This window comes from Bison bison, unplaced genomic scaffold, assembly GCF_000754665.1.
Source record: "Bison bison bison isolate TAMUID 2011002044 unplaced genomic scaffold, Bison_UMD1.0 scf7180017864472, whole genome shotgun sequence".
Lineage (NCBI taxonomy): Eukaryota > Metazoa > Chordata > Mammalia > Artiodactyla > Bovidae > Bison > Bison bison.
Window position 1 is genome coordinate 9332763 of NW_011495033.1, and position 24717 is coordinate 9357479.

Here is a 24717-nt window from a genome sequence, read left to right on the forward strand (position 1 = left end):
ACCTAGATAGCATATTCAAAAGCAGAGACATTACTTTGCCAACAAAGGTCCGTCTAGTCAAGGCTGTGGTTTTTCCAGTGGTCATGTATGGATGTGAGAGTTGGACTGTGAAGAAAGCTGAGTGCCGAAGAAAGCTGACTGTGAAAGTTGATGCTTTTGAACTGTGGTGTTGGAGAACTCCTTGGACTGCAAGGAGGTCCAGACAATCCATCCTAAAGGAGATCAGTCCTGGGTGTTCATTGGAAGGACTGATGCTAAAGCTGAAACTCCAATACTTTGGCCACTTCATGCGAAGAGTTGACTCATTGGAAAAGACCCTGATGCTGGGAGGGATTGGGGGCAGGAGGAGAAGGGGACGACAGAGGATGAGATGGCTGGATGATATCACTGACTCGATGGACATGAGTTTGAGTAAACTCTGCAAGTTGGTGATGGACAGGGAGGCCTGGCGTGCTGCAACTCATGGGGTTGCAAAGAGTCAGACATGACTGAGGTGCAACTCATGGGGTTGCAAAGAGTCAGACATGACTGAGCGACTGAACTGAACTGAATGAAATGTGACAACCTAGAGATGACCTGCATAACTCATTGAACCGATGTTTTCCAAATAACCAGTGCGTATGTCATAAAGTTATGCATGGGTAAAAGATCCATTCAAAATAAATGGTAAATGAATGGATTTTAGTTCAATCAAGTACAGAAAGTTTATCAGTATGGTTTCAGATTCCATATTGCACCCAACTTTTAAGAAACTATGATTTGTGGACTAAAAAAAAAACCAAAGGAAAAAACGATCATTTGTCTGACTTTAATGTGTCAAAGCAGAGACGTTACTTTGCCAACAAAGGTCCGTCTAGTCAAGGCTATGGTTTTTCCAGTGGTCCTGTATGGATATGAGAGTTGGACTATAAAGCAAGCTGAGTGCAGAAGAATTGATGCTTTTGAACTGTGATGTTGGGGAAGACTCTTGAGAGTCCCTTGGACTGCAAGGAGATCCAACCAGTCCATCCTAAAGGAGAACAGTCCTGGGTGTTCATTGGTAGGACTGATGAAGCTGAAACTCCAATACTTTGGCCACCTGATGCAAAGAGCTGACTCATTGGAAAAGACCCTGATGCTGGAAAATATTGAGGGCAGGAGGAGAAGGGGACGAAAGAGGATGAGATGGTTGGATGGCATCACCGACTCAGTGGACATGGATTTGGGTGGATTCTGGGAGTTGGTGATGGACAGGGAGGCCTGGCGTGCTGCAGTTCATGGGGTCACAAAGAGTCAGACACAACTAAGTGACTGAACTGAACTGACTGAATGTGTCAAAGAAGAACATCCAGTTATGTGAAAAAGCTATTAAAATACTCCATTTTGCAATTTATATATGTGTATGAAGATGTGTTTTCTTCTTTATACTTCAGTTAAAGCAACATTCTACAATAGGTTGAATGCAGTAGCAGATGTGAGAATCCAGCTGTTTTTGCTTAAGTGAAAGTGAAAAGTGAGTGAAAGTGTTAATCACTCAGTTGTGTTTGACTCTGCAACCCCATGGACTGTAGCTCTCTGTCCATAGGATTTCCTAGGCAAGAAGACTGGAATGGGTTGCCATTGCCTTCTCTAGCGGATCTTCCCGACCCAGGGATCTCCTGTATTACAGGCAGATTCTTTACTGTCTGAGTCACCAGGGAAGCCCAAAGCCACGCCCAACATGGGGCTTGAACCCATGACCCTGAGATTGGGACTCAATTTTTGCTTAAACTAGACATTAAAGAGATTTGCAGAAATTAAAACAATGTCATCTTAATTTTTTAAAAAAAGTAAAATAGATTTTTACTTTATAAAATATGTTAATATGAAGCACATTTATTTTTTTATCAGTTGAGTCAAACGCTGCTGATAAGAAATGGATGAGTGTAGGAAGTAAATGCCAGCATCTAGGGGTGGAATGTTGTTCTAACACAAACATCTGAAAAGGTTCTAAGGCTAATGATGACCTTATGTCATTAAGAAAAGGGAGAATCAAATTTAAGTGCATTGTGTCAGGCAGGGTGATAGATGTTTTTAGTTAACAGTGTTTTTGTTTAATAGTTCTCATATCTTCTGAACTAGAGGTTATTCTGAATTATAAGTTATTCCATGTTAGAGATCTAGAAAGGTATGCTCGGAGGGCTAAAGAATAATCCCAAACTCATACAGCTAGCGGTAATGTAGCCAGGATTCCAACCTAGTTGTGGGTCCCAGTACCCATTACTGGTCACTGGCTTCATGGGTGTATGTATATAATAGAGTTTAAATCTGTATATGCATACACACGGGCTTCCCTGGTGGCTCAACTGGTAAAGAATCCATCTGTCAATGCAGGAGATGCAAAATATGCAGGTTCAATCCCTGGGTCGGGAAGATCCCCTGGAGAAGGAAATGGCTACCCATTCCAGTATTCTTGCCTGCAGAATCCCATGGACAGAGGAGCCTGGCGGGCTATAGTCATAGAGTCACAAAGAGTTGGACACCACTGGGAGACTAAACATGCATACACTCACGTGTTCAGGACTGTTTTGTTTTCTGAAAATGGTTAAAATTTTGAACAAAGGCCTTATCTGACAACTGTTTTAATATGGACACCAACCAAGTAAGTTCCCACTGGTTAGAGATGGAAGAATATGCACACTGAAAAGCATAGCAACTGTAGTGCTTTGAAACTGCAAAGAATTGGTATGAAGAATACTGTTAACTTTTTTGTGTGTGACACAGTGATTTTTTAAATAATTTGTAAAGAGATACACTAAGATGTATATCTAGGATTTGTTTAGAAATGGTTTAGAGCAATTAGATGGGGAGGGACTGGGGAAGGGAAAGTGGGTTGAGGTTGTATATGAAACAAGATCAGGTATGCATCAATATTTACAGCTGGGTGATGGATGCATCAGGTTCATTAAACTGCTGTCTCCACTTTGAAAATTTTCAGAGTAAAAGGTTTTTTAAAAATCTAGTTTTCAGTATCTTCTTGAGACCATTACTGTAGTTTCTTGAGTAATTCATTTCTGTGATATCATCACTGCATTCGTCCTCTCATCAGATTACTTTTTAAATTAAGGCTTTTTCTTTGTGTTCTATCCAACATCTTGGCACCAATATCAGTTCACCTTCCCTTTCTTTCTTCTCAGCTCTCTCTTTCCAGATGTAGTGAACTGTATGCAGACGGATAATCTGGAACTGAAGAAGCTTGTGTATCTCTACTTGATGAACTATGCCAAGAGTCAGCCAGACATGGCCATCATGGCTGTCAACAGCTTTGTGAAGGTAACTTTTTCTCAGGGACTCAAGAACAGTTTCTTCTATCTCAGAAAGCCTTTTAAGAAGTGTCTCTTGATATGGTTAGCGTTGCAAATAAGCAAACTCTGTTCCAAAAGAGGGCTTCTACAGAAGTATTGGCGACGAGTAGGAATGTTGATGATTTAAGCATTCTGTATGCTGGCATTTGTCATCCAGTTAGACCATATGGTGAGCCTTCTGTCAGCTGGGCTTGGTACATCCTTGCCAGATGGGAGAAGAAAGCCAGGTGAAGTGTCACTCTTAACCCTCCATGGCAGACAAAGGTTGACATTATAGTGTCAGTAACGTGGGGCCTTATCTATTTGTCTTTGTAGAAAGTATGCTTATGTTTCAGAAGTAGTGGAAACTATAGAAGCTGCCTTTTCATTTTGTTTTAATAAATATTACAACAGTTGATTAACATTTTGTTGTTATTATGGAAATTTTCAAACATACTCAAGTAGAGGAAATAGTGTAGTAAGTTCCTAAATACCCCCTTGTGGTTTCAGTAGTTACCAGCCTATGACCAGTCTTGTTTAACTTATACTCTCCATACATGCTTTCCTGACCCCTGCCTCCTCTCCTGCTGGATGATTTTAAAGCAAATTTCAAACATCCTAAGGATGAAAAATCATTTAATCAACTGACCATCAAAGAAAGTCCTTAATACTATTGTATATCCAGTTAAATTTCTCATATGATTAGATATGATGAACATAATAATAAAGTTGTTTCTGTTAGAAATTGGGATTTTTTTTGTTTTGTTTACTTATTGTTTTTTTCCTCTGTCTGTAATTCAGTGTATGTTAGAAGCAAGAATCAGACGGCATTTCTAAAATTAGCTGCTATTAAATTGTTCATTGAAAAAAATGAACATTATGCTTTCTTCTCATGGAATTTTTTGTGTGTGTGTATGTTTAGCTAAAAAATGTACAGAATCAAAATAACATTCTGGTGATTCACAGATGTATGATATCATTGGAAATAATTTAGGTTACATTTTTTAAAAGTTAGCTTGTGTATAGGTTTATAAGGTTTAAAGAAATCTTTTAATACAGGGCAATCTAAGGGGTATTCCTTCATGGTAAGTGCTCTGTTAATATTTGTACTGTATTTGGAGGCACTTGCTAGGAAAGGAGAATGTATGTTAATCAGGATTTCAGCGGATCTCTCTGCTGCTTCACTTAAGGAACTTCTGGGCGGCCCAGACCAGCTTCTGGAGTCTCTTTTGTTTTCTTGGCTGTAGGCCCCAGATATATCCAGCCCTCTTTTCTCCTTGCTTGATTCTTGTGGAGTGGGACACATCTTTCCAGTTTCTGTTTTTTTCCTGTGGCAGAATACAAGCCCAGAGCCCTTTTCTCTTTTTAGTGCAGGTCACTAACGGCCATGAGGATAGTAACACCAGCTGTCTGAGTTTCTGCCCAGCTCTGGAACGGATCCTACAGGCCATGTCTTCATTGTCTATATAAAACAGTTAAATGAATTCCTAGCCTAATCTCTTTGAATAGGCAACTAAATTTTGTACTGGAAAATGTGGGTTCTGATATAGACTATAACTAGAAACCTACATTAATTAAATATTCTTTTGTGACTTAGAGAAATCAGACTGTTAAGTTTTAGACACCATGTACACCAGTAGTTCTCAATGATTGTTGTCTTTAGGATTGTGAAGATCCCAATCCTCTGATTCGAGCTTTGGCAGTCAGAACCATGGGGTGCATCCGGGTGGACAAGATTACAGAGTATCTCTGTGAGCCCCTCCGCAAGTGCTTAAAGGATGAAGATCCCTACGTCCGGAAGACAGCAGCAGTCTGCGTGGCAAAACTCCATGACATCAATGCCCAGATGGTGGAAGATCAGGGATTTCTGGATTCTCTGCGGGATCTCATAGCAGATTCAAATCCAATGGTAATGTGTTTCCACTTTTTTATGAGAGAGCAGTATTTAAAATGGGTCTCTTTTAAAAAGCATGTTTAAAATAAATCTTTGGGACATTGAGCCATAGGTTAGCTATGTGAAGCATGATTTCCATGGGACCCAAATATTGTCTGTCCCATACCCTACTGAGCTGAAAACCAAGTCCTAATATACAAATAGTATATATATGCCATTTACTTATTTCTACTTTTCATTATAGGAATTTTCAAACATCTTCAAAATTAGAGTTACTAAATGAGTAAATAAAATAAACTCAGTTACCATCACCAGGTTCAATAATTATTAATACATGCTAGTCTGTTTTACCTGTTTTCTTCTCCTACCCCCTACTTATATATGGGTAACTTAAAGATGTCACACATGAATGGGTCTCTGTTTGAATTTAATGTATCATTATAATTAATAACTTTTAATAATCTTAACCTGTTTTTATACAACAAATCAAGATGATTTGAGCAGATTTTCACAAGTATCTTTGAGAAAACTTTTAGAGAAAATTTAAGGCTACTTAATAGAATTGTGAGAAACTGTTTCAGGAATGCCTTACGTTTTACTGTATCTTGAAGATTTTCCTAGAACAGGTGTTTAGCATTCAGATCAGATTAGATCAGTAGCTCAGTCGTGTCCGACTCTTGGCGACCCCATGAATCGCAGCACGCCAGGCCTCCCTGTCCATCACCAACTCCCGGAGTTCACTGAGACTCACGTCCATCGAGTCAGTGATGCCATCCAGCCATCTCATCCTCTGTCGTCCCCTTCTCCTGCCCCTAATCCCTCCCAGCATCAGAGTCTTTTCCAATGAGTCAATTCTTCGCATGAGGTGGCCAAAGTACTGGGGTTTCAGCTTTAGCATCATTCCTTCCAAAGAAATCCCAGGGTAGCATTAGGGATTATTAAATTGTTGGACCATGCTGCCCTCTAAATAGGAAGTTTTTCTTATTTCCTTTCTTGAACATCTTGTTAAGAAGGTGCCCAGGAGGCAGAATTTAAGGAGGCATTCATTTTCAGGTCCCCACTCTACCTGTGCAAGCTTGAGAGTGGAATACCTCTCTCCCGCCTTATTCTCAGTTCAGTCGCTCAGTCGTGTCTGACTCTTTGTGACTCCATGAATCACAGAATGCCAGGCCTCCCTGTCCATCACCAACTCCCGGAGTCTACTCAAACTCATGGTCACTGAGTTGGTGATGCCATCCAACCATCTCATCCTCTGTTCCCTTCTCCTCCTCCCTTCAATCTTTCCCAGCATCAGGGTCTTTTCAAATAAGTCAGTTCTTCACATCAGGCCAATACTTTGGCCAAAGTACTGGAGTTTCAGCTTCAGCATCTGTCCTTCCAGTGAATATTCTGGACTGATTTCCTTTACGATGAACTGATTGGATCTCCTTGGCCTTATTTTGCAAACATTTAAATCATTTGTTTGAGCTCTTCATTCTTGTTATTTTAGTGAAGAACCGAAAAGCTTGGACTAAGAGATAAACACATATATATTCACATGCCTGCTTTTGTTCTTGAACCCATACTTTTCATCTAAACTGTATGTCCTGTTTTTTTTGCCAGAAGTATTGCTGTTTTTAGACTGCTGGTTTTCCTTTTTATCAGTTGGGTCAAATTTTGCTGATAAGAAATGAATGAGTATAAGAATGTGAAGTAAATTCCAGTATCTAGTGGTGGAATGGAAGGTATAATAAATCAAACATCTGAGAAGGTCCCAAGGCTAATGATGACCTTCCTTATACCATTAAGAAAGAAAGAGAGGCTTCTCGGATGGTCCAGCGGTTGGGAATCTGCCTAGCAATGCAGGATTCGATATCTTGTCTGAGAAAATCCCATTTGCTGTGGAGCAACTAAGCCATTGCGCCACAACTGAGCCCTCACGCCTAGAGCCTGTGCTCCGCAATAAGACAAGCCACCACAACTACGTGCACCGCAACTAGAGAGTAGCCCCCACTCCACTCGCAGCCCTCGTGCGCAGCAACAAGACCCAGGGCAGCCAATAAATGAGTAATTTTAAAAAGATGAAAGTGCATTCTATGTCAGGCATAGTGATAGGTGCTTTTACTTAAGGTTTTTTAAGTAGTTCTCCTATCTTCTGAACTAGAAGTTACTCTGAATTAGAGGTTATTCTGTGATAGTGATCAAGTAGTGTATACTTCAGTTCAGTCACTCAGTCATATCCGACTCTTTGCTACCCCATGAACTGCAGCACGCCTAAGTAGTTCTCCTATCTTCTGAACTAGAAGTTATTCTGAATTAGAGTTTATTCTGTGATAGCGATCAAGTAGTGTATACTTCAGTTCAGTTCAGTCACTCAGTCGTGTCCGACTCTTTGCTACCCCATGAGCTGCAGCACACCAGGTCTCCCTGTCCGTCACCAACTCTTGGAATCCACCCAAACCCAAGTCCATTGAGTTGGTTATGCTGTCCAACCATCTTATCCTCTGTGGTCCCCTTCTCCTGCCCTCAGTCTTTCCCAGCATCAGGGTCTTTTCAAATGAGTCAGTTCTTCACATCAGGTGGCCAAAGTACTGCAGTTTCAGCTTCAACATCAGTCCTACCAATGAACACCCAGGACTGATCTCCTTTAGGATGGACTGGTTAGATCTCCTTGTAGTCCAAGGGACTCTCACTTGGAGAAGCTAAAGAATAATCCCAGCGTCACTCAGCTAGTGGTACTGTGGCCAGAATTCTAACCTGGTTCTGAGCCCTAGTACCCATCAGTGGTTACTGCCTCCGTGGGTATGTATATACATGATATAATTTAAATATATATATGTACATATATATTTAGGACTGTTTGGTTTTCTGAAAATGGTTAAAATTTTGAACAAATAAAGGCCTTAATTATCTGACGACTGTTCTAATAAGGAAATCCTCTGAACCCTTTTATTCTCATGATAGGTATGAGTCCAGTTTTACTGCTCTTGAGGGAGAATTTTGTTCTACTTTTTCAGAAGTTGCCCCACATGGTGGCAGCACTGCACCAGCAACCATCAGAACCACTTGCAGAAGGAATTGATGCTTCGTGGTTCTACCTGAGTAGTTTTCTTATAGCTCACTTTAGAAGGGCATCCTAGATGTGGAGGCACCAGAACATCTGGAGAAATGACTTTGAAATCAGAGGGTGAAATGTCAGTTAAAATCTGATTACTTTTTTGGTGGACGGAGCCTTGCTTGTGGATCTTAGTTCCCTGACCAGGAAGGTAGCTAAGCGCATCACTATACCATCACCGTGTACTTAGTTCCCTAACCAGGGATTGAACACTGGCTCTTGGTAGTGAGAGCATGGAGTCCAAACCACTAGACCTCCAGGGAATTTCCATTACAATATTAATTTAAAAGGTACTGATCCCTTTGATATCTGTACAGATTCATATGGTAAGACCTTTTCTGAGGAATTAGAGCTAAGCTTATCTTTAAAGGCCAACTTTATTAGTCCATTTTGTTGAAAGTAAGTGTGTACTTAGAATGAGGAAGCACTTTCCTGCAAGAGGAGGATAACTCCCATGATTTCTTCACACATATCAGAATTTTGAAAGTTCCGGTCTCCGTAAATTGATATTTGCAAGAAAGATACACTTTTGGGTGATAGTGACTTTTCTCTAGCTTTTTATCCAGAGATGAGGATTTTCCCTCTTACTGCAATTTTTCTTTTCTCTCTCAGAGGCATTTTGAGATATTCCAATTTCTGTTAATGTTTACATTGGAATCTGCTCCCCGAGACTTCCCTGGACAGCCCCACAACATGTGCTTTGCTTTTTGTTTGTGAATTTAGGTCTCCTGAATCCTTTGGCTCCGTGCCTTAGCCCCTTTGATCTTGTCTTGGAAGCCTTCTCAGTTCTGTCATCACTCTGAGAACTGCCCCGGGAATGTCCCTCTTCCATTGCTCTGTTCTCTCAGCCAAAGTACAAACTACTGAATTAGTTAAAACAGCAACACCCCCAGAGTCACGTTTTTCATTTGTTGAGGGTTTTTCTGCACAAGCAGCATGCTCTCAGAACTTGGCCCCAGTGTGGCCTTTAGCAAAGGCTCTAGTTAAATTGCCAGCTCCTTTTTTTTTTTTCCCTCAGCTTCTTTTAATTTAAACTTATTCTGGAAAGCTCTCTTATGAAAAGTAGCACTTTTCTTCTTAGAAAAAGTATGTATTTTAACCATGTGCTAGCCAGCAGTTAGAAGCCACGTGAAGTTATGACAGTGGTTCTCAACTGGTAGCGGTATTCTCCCTGAGGGTATGTGGCCATGTCGGGAAACACTTTTGGGTGTCACAGCTGATGGGAAGATTGCTACTGACATCTGGGAAGTAGGGTTCAGGGATACGTTAAACATCCTGCAGTGCACAGGGAGTCTTCTGCAGCCAAGAATTATCCATCCCAAAACATCAGTGGTGCTAAGGTTGGGAAAATTTGCTGCTTGGCGTCCTGGCGTGGCTGCTTACTAGAAGCGTGGCCTTGAGCCTGTTATTTAAAATGAGCTTCAGTGTCCTCATCTGGAAAAATAAAAATAAAAGCAGGTAATAATGCCTGTTTTACTGGATTATTTTGAACATGAAGGAATAATTTATTTAAAAATTTAAATAATGCCTAACAGTAAATGCTTAATAAACTGTAGCTGCTATTCTGGGGAAATTTTTAAAAATTTATTTATTTTTAATTGGAGGATAATTGCTTTACAATGTTGTGTTGGTTTCTGCCATACATCAACATGAATCAGCCGTAGTATACACATGTCCCCTCCCTCTTGAACCTCCCTCCCCAATTGTTACAGAGCCCCTGTTTGAATTTCCTTAGCCATACATCAAATTCCCATTGGCTATCTGTTTTACATGTGGTAATGTACATATTTCAGTGCTGTTCTCTGAGTTTGTCCCACCCTCTTTTTCCCCTGCTGTGTCCATGAGTCTGATCTCTATGTCTGAGTGTCTGTTCCCACCCTGCAAAGGGGTACATCAGTACCAGTTTTCTAGATTTCATATATATGCATTAATATACGATATTTGTTTTTCTCTTTTTGATTTACTTCTCTCTATATAAGGGTCTAGGTTGATCACCTCACTAGAACTGACTCAGATTCATTCCTTCTTATGAACAGCAGCTATTCTTGAGGAATAAACCTAACATGACATGCTTTCTAATTAGTGTAATTTTTATTTAGGCCATTAGTTTGTGGAGGTCTGCTGTCAGTCTTAGATGGTAAATAATGAAAAACTCAAGTGTCTCTAGATCACTTTGCAAATTTAAGAAGGATTTTTGTCAGAATATATTTGTTGTCCTTGTGGGCTGTGTAAAATTGTTTATTAATAACCTCAATTTAGTACTTTAATTATATTACTACTTATTATCCCTAGATTAATAGAGTTATAAACTTAGAATATTATACAGAAGTGAAATTTGAAATGTGTAATGCTCTTCATGCCCAGTGTCCATGGAGGAGTTTCAGAGCTGGTCAAATTTTAGGCATGTGGGAGAGTATCAGAATGTGTGGTGGGCAGTGGGTAGGAGTGATGTAGCAGGTAACATGTTCAGTCTTTGTCTGGATGCCCCTGGTAAGTAATGTATGTGGTTGAGTTAAGTGGAATCATGGCAGCTGCCTAGTTAGAAGCGTGCCTGCCCACTGGTTGATCTTAGTGCTTTTCTGTCTTTATTTACAGAGGAAGGAAACGATTTTTGTTTTCCTTTAAAAGATAAACTTTGTGAAGATCTTTTTATGTGTATTCTTACTTTAGAGATTTTAATCATAATCAGTTTTTATTTTAGAAATTATTTCTAACTTAGGGTTTGTGTTTTTTTTTAATCTCATTTTTTGGGGTAGATTTTTAGACTTAAAGTTTCAAAAACCATACAGAAACTTCTCATATGCTTGTCTTCACACAGGTTACTCAATATTAAAATATAATTATGGTACCTTTGTCAAAACTAAGAAATTAACTTTGGTACATTATTATAAACTGAAGTGCAGACTTTATTTCACCTGTTTCAAAACAGATGTCGTTTTGCTATTGCAGCATTCAATTCAGCATACCAAATTGCATTCAATCACTTCCTCTTATAAAGAGTTGACTCACTTTTTTTGTTTCAGCTTAAACAGCGTAAGTTTATTTTCTCCCAGTTCTGGTGTCAGTAGGCTTAGTTTCTTCTCCTGAGGCCTCTCTTCCTGGCCTGTAGATGGGCATCTTCCTTCTCTTCATATGATCCTCCCTCCTTAGGTGGCTATTCAAATTTATTCTTCTTATAATGACGCCAGTTATATTGGATTAAGGTCCCCTGTAATGACCTCATTTTAACTTAATTTCCTCTCTAAAGACCTGATCCCCAAACACAGTCACGTGAGGTTTCTGGAGGTTAGGACTTCAAATCTTCAAATGTGAATTTTGGGGAGATACAACTCAGCCCTTGTAGGAGGAGGATAATAGAATTTACTTCACAGACTTGTGAGAATTAATTGAATTAGAACATGTAAAGTGCTTAGAACAGTGATGAAAAATGTTTTGTATTGCTAAAGATGACATTTGAAATGACATGAAAATGAGACAGCCATTTCACAGATGTCCCTAAGCTCTTGCCTTCTCTGGAAGTGGCTCCTTTGAGTCCTTAGAGTTCTCAGAGCCTAGTACCTTCAGTAGCGCTCCCCACTTACTTTGGATAAGAGTTGACTCACTGTTTACCAAGGTATCTCAAAACAGAAAAGTGCTTTGTGACTGTGAAATGATTTTTTTTTCCTTTCCCATTATTATAGCGTGGGGGTTAAAACTCAGGCTCTGGAATCATTCAGACTTGGGTTTGTATCCTGGTCTGCCTTTCTTAGCTTGATGGTCTTCCCGAACATCTCAGTAGCGTCATCTACAAAATGGAGATTATACACAGTGTTTCTATCATAGGATCATTGTGAAAGATAAAGGACAGAAGGCTTGCAAAGCACTTTACCATCAATCTGATATAGAGTAAGCCCTTAATAAAACAAACTTTTCCTTACTGTATAGCAATCGTGGTGTTGGTTTTTAATGATTTTAGAAAGGTTAATATTTCAGTGGCAATTTTATTTAAAAAAAAAAGTTTTTTTGTATACATTATTTAAAGCCAGACATTATTTTTTAGGGAGTTCTGAGGGCAGCATATCTACAAATGGAAGCTTAAGTCTATCTACAATATTAGTTAACACACCATTGCAGAATTACTGTTAAAAGAATTGTTCAAAGATATAACTAGAGAAGTTTTTGTTGGCAGCTTCCGGAAAACTGGATCTGTTTTTTTTTTTTTTTTAATATATATTTACTTATTTATTTGGCTCTGCTGGGTCTTAGTTGTAGCATATGGGATCTACTTCCCTGACTAGGAATCGAACCAGAGCCCCCTGGATTGGGAGCGTAGAGTCTTAGCCACTGTACCACAGGGTAAATCCCTGGATCTGTTTTATATTGTAATTCAGTTTGTACTAAAAGATCCCAGCTTGTTCATTTCTTAGTGTCCCTTTTAAAATGATCTCAGGCTCTAATTTGGCAGAGGATTACTTATTCTCAAAAAGAGGAGATAACTGGTGTGATAATGAACTTTTTGTTTTGCCCATGTTGCAGCATTCATTTGTGTGATTTTAGGGCCTGTGGACCAAGTAACTCTCTGCCTTTTAACTCTTAGGAGTGCCTCTTGGACATATGTAGACATTTATTTGTAGTGTTTTGGCTTTGTGCTTATTTACATTTCATCAGAACACATCTTAAGCTACTCAAGTAAGTACTGAGTTTCACTGAGTCTAATTTTTTAATCTTTCTTGTTACTATGTATTCAGACTTTGTTGCCATAATAGGATGTGTTGACTCTACTAGGTAAGTGTATTCATTCAACTTTCTCATTCTGGAGAAGAGGGGAAAACAGAACATTAGAATGTCATATAATCAGCGTATTATTAGTTGACAGTCTGGACAGTGTCTTTGGATTAAAGCATGAGCTGTAAAATTAGCTGGTACCATATAGTCATATGGAGAAGGCAATGGTAACCCACTCCAGTGTTCTTGCCTGGAAAATCCCATGGGTGGAGGAGCCTGGTAGGCTGCAGTCCATGGGGTCGCTAAGAGTCGGACATGACTGAGCGACTTCACTTTCACTTTTCACTTTCATGCATTGGAGAAGGAAATGGCAACCCACTCCAGTGTTCTTGCCTGGAGAATCCCAGGGACGGGGGAGCCTGGTGGGCTGCCGTCTCTGGGGTCGCACAGAGTCAGACACAACTGAAGCGACTTAGCAGCAGCAGCAGCATATAGTCATATCCTTGGAGATGATAATGTCTGAAACCTGTTTAGAATAAATGCCTTGTGCTTGAACATGTTATTTCAGGCAACTCCATAAAGAAGAAAGTGAGGTTTTGAACTGCTGGTGATTTTCAGGAGGATAAAAATATACAAATCACCTGTACATTTCATTATAATAGATTTGCTTAGCTATTCTACTGCTTTCAATTCAGGTCTTCAAGGGGCAGCAGCCAAAAGGATTGTAAATTGAATATGAGAATTGAAGCGTTTTTTTCAGAGTGTGACCTTGAAGGTCATAGCTAGGAATGAAAGTCTTTTAAATAGTAATTTAGTTAACAGGAGGAAGTCACTGTACCGAGAAGTGCTGTCTTTCTTGGGTTCTGGAACCAGGAAAGTGAGTGAAATTAGAGAAATCGTTCAAAGGGACAAGGAAATGTGTGAGAGATTCCTCCTGAGAAAACCTCTATCTGTGATACTCCACTCCCAGTGAGTATCTAGATTTCCTTCTAGCATTCTTTTTTTCTTTACAGGATCATTTTTATTTTACTCATATCCACCACTCCAGCTTGCTACTTTTTAAAAAAGAAAAAGTGAGGTCAAATGTATGCCCTTAGAATTTCTGTGTATACGATAGGGGTAGCTTATAAATCAGGTTTCATAGCCAGATGGTAAATCTTGCCATTAAGTGCTGCTAGGATGTGATTATCTCTGAAATATATAAAGTAAGAGAATACCTTTTTCTCCCTGTATAAATCTGCCAGGAAATAATGTTTTGATTATATCATGCTGCCCAACTTTGATTTTTCTTTCACAGCTCTTGGGACTTATATAAATGTAGTTGGCAGAGGTTCTTTTCTGCATGAGGTTCTTTTCTGACAATTTTTGTTTACCAGCCACACCATTAAGCAAAGGCTTTCATGAAAATTAAAAAGCATGAAGAGTGAAATAATAATCTCCATCATCAGATATGGGCCATGCGTTCATATTCAAGCATTTTCTCTCTTTGGGCTGTGTTGATTAAGCAAGTCACTGAGTTTCTCTAACTCTATTTATAAATTCATTTTTAAAACCTGTTTCCTTATCTATAATAGGTAGATTTTGATAGCAACTACATTAGAGTTGCATGAGGGTAAATGGCATAGTAAGTGTTAAGTAAATTTTAGCTATTGCTGTCTTTTATTTCTTTATCCAGTTCTATTAGGTATAGTATAAGGTAAATCAAAACACAAGTTGCTAATTTTAAAAAGAATTCAGCATACTTCAGGGGTTCACGTGGAGCTGTCAAATTGAAGGGAAGTGTATCGTTAGGGCAGAGAAAGATTTGTTTAGTATTGAGTGTGATTTTATTTATATACATACATGTGTGTGCATGCTTTTGCATGTATGATTATATTTGTGTTTAGTGTCTATAAAGGATACATATTACATTAGGTCTATGGGGATGGAGGTGAGATAGGAGGTGAGATGTTTAGTTGGTCTCCCAAAGAACAGAATTGACTGTAATTGGGGGAGGTAAGGTGAACTAAAAACAGTTGTTTTTTTTTTATGTTATGGGATGTGTTCCTTTGTAGCGTAGAGCAAGGACAAGTGAGTTGTCCTATATAATCCTGCTATACTGTCTTGAAGTTAATGTTTGCCTCCTTGAGATTCAGTGTGACTAGCTCATTTTTAAGTTTTTATTAGAGTAAGAGGAGCGTGGCTTACTGACCAGGAGAACTCTAAGCAACCCTTTATGGATCCACCTCAGTATGTTTCTAAAAATCTAGCAGTGTGAATGTGAAGATTAGGAGATGAAAATGGAAAGGTATTAATAGAATAGAAGGGATTTAGAGGAACAGCAGTACAGTTTTGTTCAGTTTAGTCGCTCAGTCGTGTCCAACTCCCTGTGACCCAATGAAACACAGCATGCCAGGCCTCCCTGTCCATTACCAACTTCCGGAGTTTACCCAAACTCATGTCCATTGAGTCGGTGATGCCATCCAACCATCTCATCCTCTGTCGTCCCCTCCTCCTCCCGCCCTCATTCTTTTCCCAGCATCAGAGTTTTGTTATTGCGGTGTATCTCCTCTGGTCAGCCATTGGCTCCGTGACCATTTGGCAATGACCTCTTTTCCCAGTGCAGACTTTCTAAACATAATCCTGTAATCTGATCTCTGGATCTTTTAGTCAGGTTTAGTTTTCCCTCTTTATTTTCTTATTTTAATGTGATAAGTGAAAGTAGCCTATTTTACCACCAGACCATACACTTCATTAGCTGCATTATATACTTGGTTTAATTTCCAGTTATGTATGATGATAGCAGAGGAATTCTAAATTGTTCATCCTGTTCAGTATCCTTCTGTTCTCTTTGCTCTCCATTGCTTTTTGTAATTCCTCCAATTCTCCCCTTTTCTTTTACGTTTCCTGTTAACAGACCTTATATTTAAGTATTTTTGACAAGAAAAGGAAACCGGCAGAAAGTCAGTGACAGGACATTTGTTTTGGACTAACTGGTCAAGAGTGGGCATGTGTTGACAGCAAGAAAGGAAAACAAGTATTTGGTCTTCCAGTGTGACATTTTGATCCTTTATCCTGTCATCCAATATATCAGGCTTATTATACGGGGAAAATATGTCTTTTCCTTGCATGTAAAGCACTGAGATGATGGAGATTATTATTTCACTCTGCATGCTTTTTAATTTTCATGAAAGCCTTTGCTTAATGGTGTGGTTGGTAAACAAAAATTGTCAGAAAAGAACCTCATGCATGCTGCCATGTGATAGATAGGTGAACTAGATAATCCTTCATGGTTTGTTTTAAAAACAAGAAAATATTATATCCATAACCATACTTACCAAGTGAACCATTGGCTTTTTTAATCTTGGAATTTTTTGACCTGGTTACTAGATTATAGCTGAAGGTGATTTCTGTTTATGGCATCATTAACTTTTACATAATAATGGGTACTGTCAGAAGTGTATTATTTGATTTAAAAAATCATATTCTCTAGAATTTAATCTTCTAGGTAAAATGCTGGGATAATCTGCAGACTACTCAAGTAACGTGGATATTAAAATCAATAGCTTCGGACTTCCCTGGTGGTCCAGTGGTTAAATGCCTCGTTTCCAGTGCAAGGGACGTGGGTTCAATCCCTGGCCGGGAAACTTAAGATCCCACATGCCGTTACCACCTTAACTTTGCTTAAATCTTTGTAGAAAGCACTTATATGTCATCTGATTTTATCCTCAAACTAAAGCTCATCTCTGAGGTGGATTAAATTATCTCTAGTTTTTAGTTGAGGAAATGGAACTTCACAGAGTTTATGTGCTTTCCCAAATCATGTTACAGTGAACTAGGGTTTCAGGGTCACACGTGCTTATTCTGACACTTAAGGGGAGTTGGACTATGAAGAAAGCTGAGCACCAAAGAATTGATGCTTTTGAACTGTGGTGTTGGGGAAGACTCTTGAGAGTCTCTTGATGCAAGGAGATCAAACCAGTCAATCCTAAAGGAAATCAGTCCAGAATATTCATTGCAGGGACTGATGTTGAAGCTGAAACTCCAATACTTTGGCCACCTGATGTGAAGAACTGATTCCTTGGAAAAGACCCTGATGCTGGGAAAGGTTGAAGGCGGGAGGAGCAGGGGAATGACAGAGGAAGAGATGGTTGGATGGCATCACCGACTCAATGAACATGAGTTTGAACAAGCTCTGGGAGTTGGTGATGGACAGGGAGGCCTGGCGTGCTGCAGTCCACGGGGTCACAAAGAGTTGGACACAGAGTCTGAACTGAACTAATCACCTCCCTATCTGCCATACACCCATAAAATTATTTGGCCTAGATTCTTCTTTCTGTTGCCTAATGTATATTTCAAAATTAAAATTCACTGCCTTTTTTTTTTTTTGGCCACGAGGCATGCAGAATCTTAGTTCCCCAATAGGGATTAAACCCATGCCCCTTGCGTTGGAAGTGCGGACTAACCATTGGACTGCCAGGGAAGTCCCTAAACTTGACTGCTTTTATAGCTGTTCATTTGTCTTAGTTTTATTGATGGTTTGAGTACTATTGAAATTAATGTTTTAATAGTAAACCATGAGTGACTCTCTGCTGATATGTGAATTGTTTTAATTCTGGGTTGCCCGACCACAAGGTAGTGGTATAATAGTTGTTTTGAAAGCAGTTTACCTGTTTGTATATGACTAGGTAAAATGTTCAGGAACAGTTACGAATTAAGATCTATGAAGTGATTCAGAGAAACGGTTGTACTGTTCCTGACAAATCAAGGTCATATCTGCTTCTTTTCCCAGGTGGTGGCTAATGCTGTAGCAGCACTATCTGAAATCAGTGAATCTCACCCCAACAGCAACTTACTCGATCTGAATCCACAGAACATTAATAAGCTACTGACAGCCCTGAATGAGTGCACCGAATGGGGCCAGATTTTCATCCTGGACTGCTTATCTAATTACAATCCTAAAGATGACCGGGAGGCTCAGAGGTCAGTCTGTTTCTCTGGGTAGCATCTAGGAGTCCTGCCTGGTTCAGTAAGTTCTGTTGTGTCTGTATTAGAATAAGGGTCTGTTATGTTAGGAATAAGGAAAACAGTGACTTATGGGATAGATATTGCTATCCCTGTGGTATTTTCTCTAATTAGGAACATTTTAGGTAGCAGAGTAAGCCGTGCAAAAATAGTTCTTACTAAGAGGAGATGTGTATCTGTCATTTCTTTTCTGAGCAGCACACTTAAAACAGTCTGCAAAAATCGCCCTTATCACCTTCTCACATCTCCCATACAGCAGTTCTTAGCCACTTGGCAAAGGTTTGTGAGTGTCTTTCATTGTAGTGACCATTCTCATTCTTTAAGATACTTAGTATGTGGCTTGGTACTAGTTAGTGAGTTGTCTTATACCTGTAATTTAGTACTAGAGAAAGTGGATTGGAGCCTGCAGTATGTATGATGTCTTCCATTAGGTATGGAAATTACATATTTGGAGAACATTTGAAAGGCACACCTGAATTGTTCTGCTTAGCTCTCTACCACTTCAGTATGGCAGGGTTTTTTTTGGCTAGCAGATACTGACTGCTAAATTTCATGTACACATACATATATTTTGGTGTACAGAATTGGAGTTGTATCAATTTTTACTGAGCATTTTGTGCATATAGGCACTGTGATTCTGGCAAAGTAATTCTGAAGAATTGTTGGCTCATTTTAACTATGGTAGGTAGTAAGTAACCTTCCTTGCCTGGCTGAAGCTCAAGCTGCTATAATATTAATGTTCTTGATTTGTCTGGGAAATCGTTCCTTCTGGATTTAACCAAAACTCACCCTGATAGTTTCTTTCCATCACTGAAAGTACAGGTGTCTCCTGGAAAGAACTTTACATACAATTTTATTTTCTCTTGGTCATTCACGTGTCACACTTACTCACTCAGCAAATGTTTTTTTTTTTGAGCCCATGCTATGTGCCAGCCATTGTTCTGGGCTCTGAGACTACAGCACTGGACAGACTAAAATCATAGCTCTTAGGGAAAATCTATTCTGAGGCATAGAGCAGAAATATATATATAATATGTGTATATAATCCAACATATAATAGGTCAGATGATGATAAGTGCTAACGAGAAAAATAAAGTAAGGGAGAGATCTAAGAAATATTGGGTGGTTAGGAAAGGCCTCCTTGAGAAGATGGCATTTGTATAAAAGACCTAAAGAAGGACAGGAAGTCTGCTGAGTAGATACAGGAAGAAGGGAGAAAAACATAGCTTCACTTAATCTTGTATCCTTAACTGAGTCAGCTAGCCAACCATGTTGCCCAAGAGCTATCAAAATTAGGTTAATTTCTGGAGAACCCTCAACAGATAATTTAATATCCTATATTTTATGAGACATTTAAGTATAGGTGACTGGGAGGAGGAGAAGGGGATGAGGTTGGGTGAATATTGCAGTGGTATTGTTGTTAAAAAATCAAAAATCCTGTCCAAGATTTGGTTGTTGTTAACAACCAAAAACCCTCTTCAAGATTCCCTTATTATCCTGAAGACAACAGGTTGGGTAGTTTTCCCTGTCAGTCCATCTCCTCCTGCATCTTATAATGAAACTTCAGTCACAGTTGGTTGATATCTTTCATTGTGAAATAACTCTCAGAATGCTTAATTTGACTTCCTATAGGTTGAGGAGAAATGGGCTATGAGGCAGGGAGCCCTTACATAATATGGGGAGACAGAAAGAACTATAAAACAGGAAGGTAAATGGTGTGAGCTTCAAGTGTTTGGGGTATTGGCTATTTTCCTTCCAGTTTGAACGTCCCTATTGCTGGTTTCCTAAAGTCTTCTCGTATCCCTGCTCTGCCTGTAGTTTGCTGGGAATGAGGCGTCTGCAGTGTTGAATCCCAAATTTACCTACGCATGGAGTTTTGACTTTTCTAACTGATTCTCTAATTTCTTGATACTTGGGCCATGAGACCTCTGACAGCATTACCTTATAGATTGGATTGAGCACAGAAATTGTAATTTAAGATACTAATTTTCATTTTCTGCCCTCAGCATCTGTGAGCGGGTAACTCCCCGGTTATCTCATGCCAACTCAGCAGTGGTGCTTTCAGCAGTAAAAGTCCTAATGAAATTTTTAGAGTTGCTACCCAAGGAGTCTGACTACTACAATATGCTGCTGAAGAAGTTGGCCCCTCCACTTGTCACTTTGCTGTCTGGGGAGCCAGAGGTGCAGTACGTCGCCCTGAGGAACATCAACCTAATTGTTCAGAAAAGGTTGGGAAAAAAATGAATTGATGATTAAAGTGTTTGTAACTTTGAATTAAGCTTAATGATATCAGTATTTAAAAGGACTGTGTTAAGCTTTGTTTAATGTGTAGAAATAAAAATATTTTATGGTAGAGCAACTTGCCCAGGGTCAGGAGGCTGACAGTTGATTTTAGAGTGTTCCTACAGTGAATGAATACAGTGAATGCCTGATATTGCTTTATAATTTAGTTTCTTTTCTGAAGGACGTGTTAGTATGCTAGCTAGTATCTGTTTAATATGGTTCAGGCCATAGTTTAGATCAGGTTGTTTCCACTGATTGTTCTTGGCAGTATATACTTTACCCCTTAAAAAGCATAAAAATAGTCTGCTAAACAGATCTGGTTAGAGGAGTGTAGAGGAAGATTCTGAGTTTTTTTTTTCCTGATTGGGGTATGTGGATGGAGAGGATAGAAGCACAGGTTGGGTATTAATGCAGACTCAGAAAGATACATCAATATATACCTCACTTTGCTTACCTGTATTTCTGTACATCACAGGCCTGAAATCTTGAAGCAGGAAATAAAAGTTTTCTTTGTGAAGTACAATGATCCCATCTATGTGAAACTAGAGAAGTTGGACATCATGATTCGTTTGGCATCCCAAGCCAACATTGCTCAGGTCAGACTTAAAGTAGATTCAAGTTAAGATCTAGTAATTTAGATCTTAAGAGCTGATCTTCAGAAATACCGAGACCTGAAAATTGTCAGAGAATCCTTAATGGTTGTTCACTTCATGGGTTTTTAACAGGTTCTGGCTGAACTGAAAGAGTACGCCACAGAGGTGGATGTTGACTTTGTGCGCAAAGCTGTGCGAGCCATTGGGCGGTGTGCCATCAAGGTGGAGGTGAGTGTTCCTTGGTAGTATAGAATTCTGGGTATTCTCTTTACTCTTTCCTTAAAATACATTTTTAAGTTTATCAGACTAATAAAGCACATTGTTAAAATATTCAGGAATTTTTAATGAAAAGCAGCTATCCCTGATCTCTTTCTTTCCTAAGGGAATCGTTTATAACTCTGTTCATAGTTACAGTTATTTTAATAACTTCCATATCTCTATTATTCTTACGCTTTTATTTATTGATTTGCCATTTGTAGACATTGTCTATTAACTTTTTCTGCTATGAGATAAATCAGTTCATCTACTCCATCACTCCTGTTTCTCCCCTTCTGTTCTCCCGTGTAGTTACATCATGAGGTTTTTGTTCCTATATTATCTTTGTAAGTTGAGATACCTTTATTTCTTGTTCTATCAACTAGAGTCTTACAAAACTTATTATGCATATTATGCCTATAAATAAGTAGAAACTACACAATACAAATGATTGTATTTTCTTATAGAGACTTGGTTTTTTTCCTGAAGTTTATAATGGCCTTTTTTTTTTTAAATTTCATTATGTCTTCATTGCACTCCTATCTTCTTCCAGTTTTTCAAGCATAATATCAAGTTTATAAAACTTTTCCTTTTCTAGGCCCTTCTGTGTTCCAGTCCTCTGTCTTTCAAGTGCTTGTTCCAGTCTGACTGGCTGCTTTCTTATTTTCTGCACAACCATTTTTCTGTACAGCCTCCCTTCATTGCTCTTTCTTGTTGTCAGTACTTTTTCTTTTTTTTTAGTACTTTTTCACAGCATTCTTTTTTTGTGGTTGCAATAGTTTCCTAAATCTCTGGGGATGTGAATTATAGTTTTGGTTTTGTTTCTACAGTTTGAATTTAATTATCTTCAATATTTTACACTGATGGTTGCATGTCTATATATGGTTTTTTAATTAAGATGCATAAGTTGGTGCTAGTAGTAAAGAACCAGTCTACCAATGCAGGAGATGTAAGAGACGCAGGTTCGATCCCTGTTGGGAAAATCCCCTGGAGGAGGCCATGGCAACCAACTCCAGTAGTCTTGCCTTGAGAATCCCATGGACAGAGGAGCCTGGTGGGCTACAGTCCAGAGTCGCACAGAGTCAGACATAACTGAAGTGACTTAGCACACACGTACCATGTATATAGTAAGCAGCTGCCCACTTATATTAAGATTGAGATAACAGGAGAGTTGTCAGGATTTTTGTGCATGTAGATAGGGCTGTTGACTAGCAAGTTTCTGCTTTAGGACAGGGAGTTGATTGTTACTTGTTAAGTCCTCTGGAAGAGTGTCTCTGTGGTCTTAGAGGGCAGATTTTTTCTAGCTTGGTTGAAATCTTCCTGTAGATATTAAGGATTGCAACTTACATTACTATGCTTTGTCAGTCCTCCATTTATTTTTCCTCACTCAGAAATTTGTTGAAATTAATGATGGCTTCTGTTCACAGTGATATTGTAGATTCAGAGTTCCATATTTGTTCTTACTACTGGACTGTGTGCAATGCTTTGAGTCAGATTGGACCATATGATTTCACAAGGATAGTTCTAAAATAATTTGTACAGTACAACCAGTGCTTCATAGGATCAGAAGGAAACAGATGCTGTGTCAGTGAAAAGTATCTCTGAAAGCCAAGTTCCTAATTGGCCTTCTTTATTTTTATTTTTGTCGGTGCTATTTCATATAGTTACCCCTGATAAGTCATTTAGTAGACTAGTTGTTATAACAAGAAGTTAATTCATCCTGGTTTCTACTCCTGGTTCTGCCAGTTCAGAGTCTTCAGATATTTAATACACGTGCTTCTATTGTTCCATCTGAAAAATGGAAAAGTCTGTTCATTGGATCTTGGTGTGTTCCATCTTTTTTTTTTTTACCACCACACTTCACATACTTAACTTTTGTCTTTTTTCTTTTCTCACTGAGCAATAGCCGCCTACTTATGGTACTAATATAGACAATTTTCAGAACTTCTCTGATGGCAGAAGAGTCATTTTGTGCTTCTCACTTCCTGAATGTCATTGCCTTATTAACCTCTCTGACATTGCTCTCTAAGAAGTCTCATTCCAAAGTAAAAAGAGTTTTTTTTTTAATCCCTGGAATTACTGGAAAGTGTTCTTAAAGCCTCTAGATTCTTAGAGGCTGTTAGTACTGTTTACTGTAACTAACGGGAAAGTTATCCATCATTTTCTGAAAGAGATGAGCTTCTGGTGGCTCTTACTTCTTCCTTTGACTCAAGATGCCCTGGTGGGAATATGAGAGTGTGTGAGGAATGAACTTCCTCTGGAAGCTTAAGATCAACCTTCAAGAATCTTGCCTCTTACTAGGAGTTCCCTTATCTCAAGTTACTTGGATTTGCTTGAGAACTTTAGAACTGTTGCAATCATGAAAGTTATTAGTTGGAGAGTTGCCTAGTCCAGACACAGTTACTGGGGCAGGAGAGGTCATGACTGCTTGTTTTTAACTGGCCTATCTGTGGGACAAGGGCAAGAACCAGCAACACAATTGTAATAGACTTTCTCTGTAACTTACAAACTGAGCTGCTGCTTCCTCTCAGGGCACCTGACCGTTTTTTAATGTGTAGCTGGTTTCAAGGATATGACAGATGAGAAAAAAAGAATTTTGGTTTAGTGCTTAGCTAAGAGAACAGGGCCTATTGTAAACTTTGGGTATTGTTAAGAGTTGGAGTGTTTTGTTTTGTTTTTAATCAAGACTGTAGGTACAGATGTCTCTCTGTTGCTTTAAGTAGCCTGAGGTGAAAAAACTATTTTTGTCATATTAAGTTGTTTAGGTTAAAGGTAAGCATAAGTTGTTGAGTCAGTAAAGAGCACTGAAAAAGAAATCTCATAGTACTGTTTTTTTTTTTAATGCTTTTTGTTTATACTTTTTTGTTTAATTGCCTTTTTAATAGATTTTACTCCATACCTGACCCTTCTCCCAGTTTTATTGAGGTATGATTGACAAATCATAGCTGTATATATTTAACAGTATACACTTGTTTCTTTAAGGAGGAAATAAATACTGGCCCTCCTTTTCTTATAAATAAAATAATTTTGTTTGAGAGAGATTTATTTATTTGTTTGATTTTGTTTGTGAGAGATTGTCACTAAGTCATTAAGACACCACCCTTATGGCAGAAAGCGAAGCACTAAAGAGCCTCTTGAAAGTGAAAGAGGAGAGTGAAAAAGTTGGCTTAAAAGTCAACATTCAGAAAACTAAGATTATTGGATCTGGTCCCATTACTTCATGGCAGATAGATGGGGAAGCAATGGAAACAGTGACAGACTTTATTTTTGGGGCTCCAAAATCACTGCAGATGGTAACTGCAGCCATGAAATTAAAAGACTCTTGCTTCTTGGAAGAAAAGCAATGACCAACCTAGACAGCATATTAAAAAGCAGAGAGATTACTTTGCCAACAAAGGTCCGTCTAGTCAAAAGTATGGTTTTTCCAGTAGTCGTGTATGGATATGAAAGTTGGACTATAAAGAAAGCTGAGCGCCGAAGAATTGATGCTTTTGAACTGTGGTGTTGGAAAAGACTCTTGAGAGTCCCTTGGACTGCAAGGAGATCCAACCAGTCCATCCTAAAAGAAATCAGTCCTGAATATTCATT

The 24717-nt window shown here is 38.9% G+C and overlaps 1 protein-coding gene across 2 annotated transcripts in view; it reads left to right on the forward strand.

Moving 5' to 3' along the window:
* Window positions 1–24717, forward strand: part of AP2B1 (adaptor-related protein complex 2, beta 1 subunit) — a 110386-nt gene that overhangs the window by 12105 nt on the left and 73564 nt on the right. For both annotated transcript variants that reach the window (XM_010861507.1, XM_010861508.1), the window contains exons 4-9: window positions 3156–3291; window positions 4966–5211; window positions 17766–17956; window positions 20005–20226; window positions 20757–20877; window positions 21007–21102. In XM_010861507.1, the coding sequence (XP_010859809.1) occupies window positions 3156–3291; window positions 4966–5211; window positions 17766–17956; window positions 20005–20226; window positions 20757–20877; window positions 21007–21102 (1012 nt within the window). The remainder of the gene's footprint in view (window positions 1–3155; window positions 3292–4965; window positions 5212–17765; window positions 17957–20004; window positions 20227–20756; window positions 20878–21006; window positions 21103–24717) is intronic.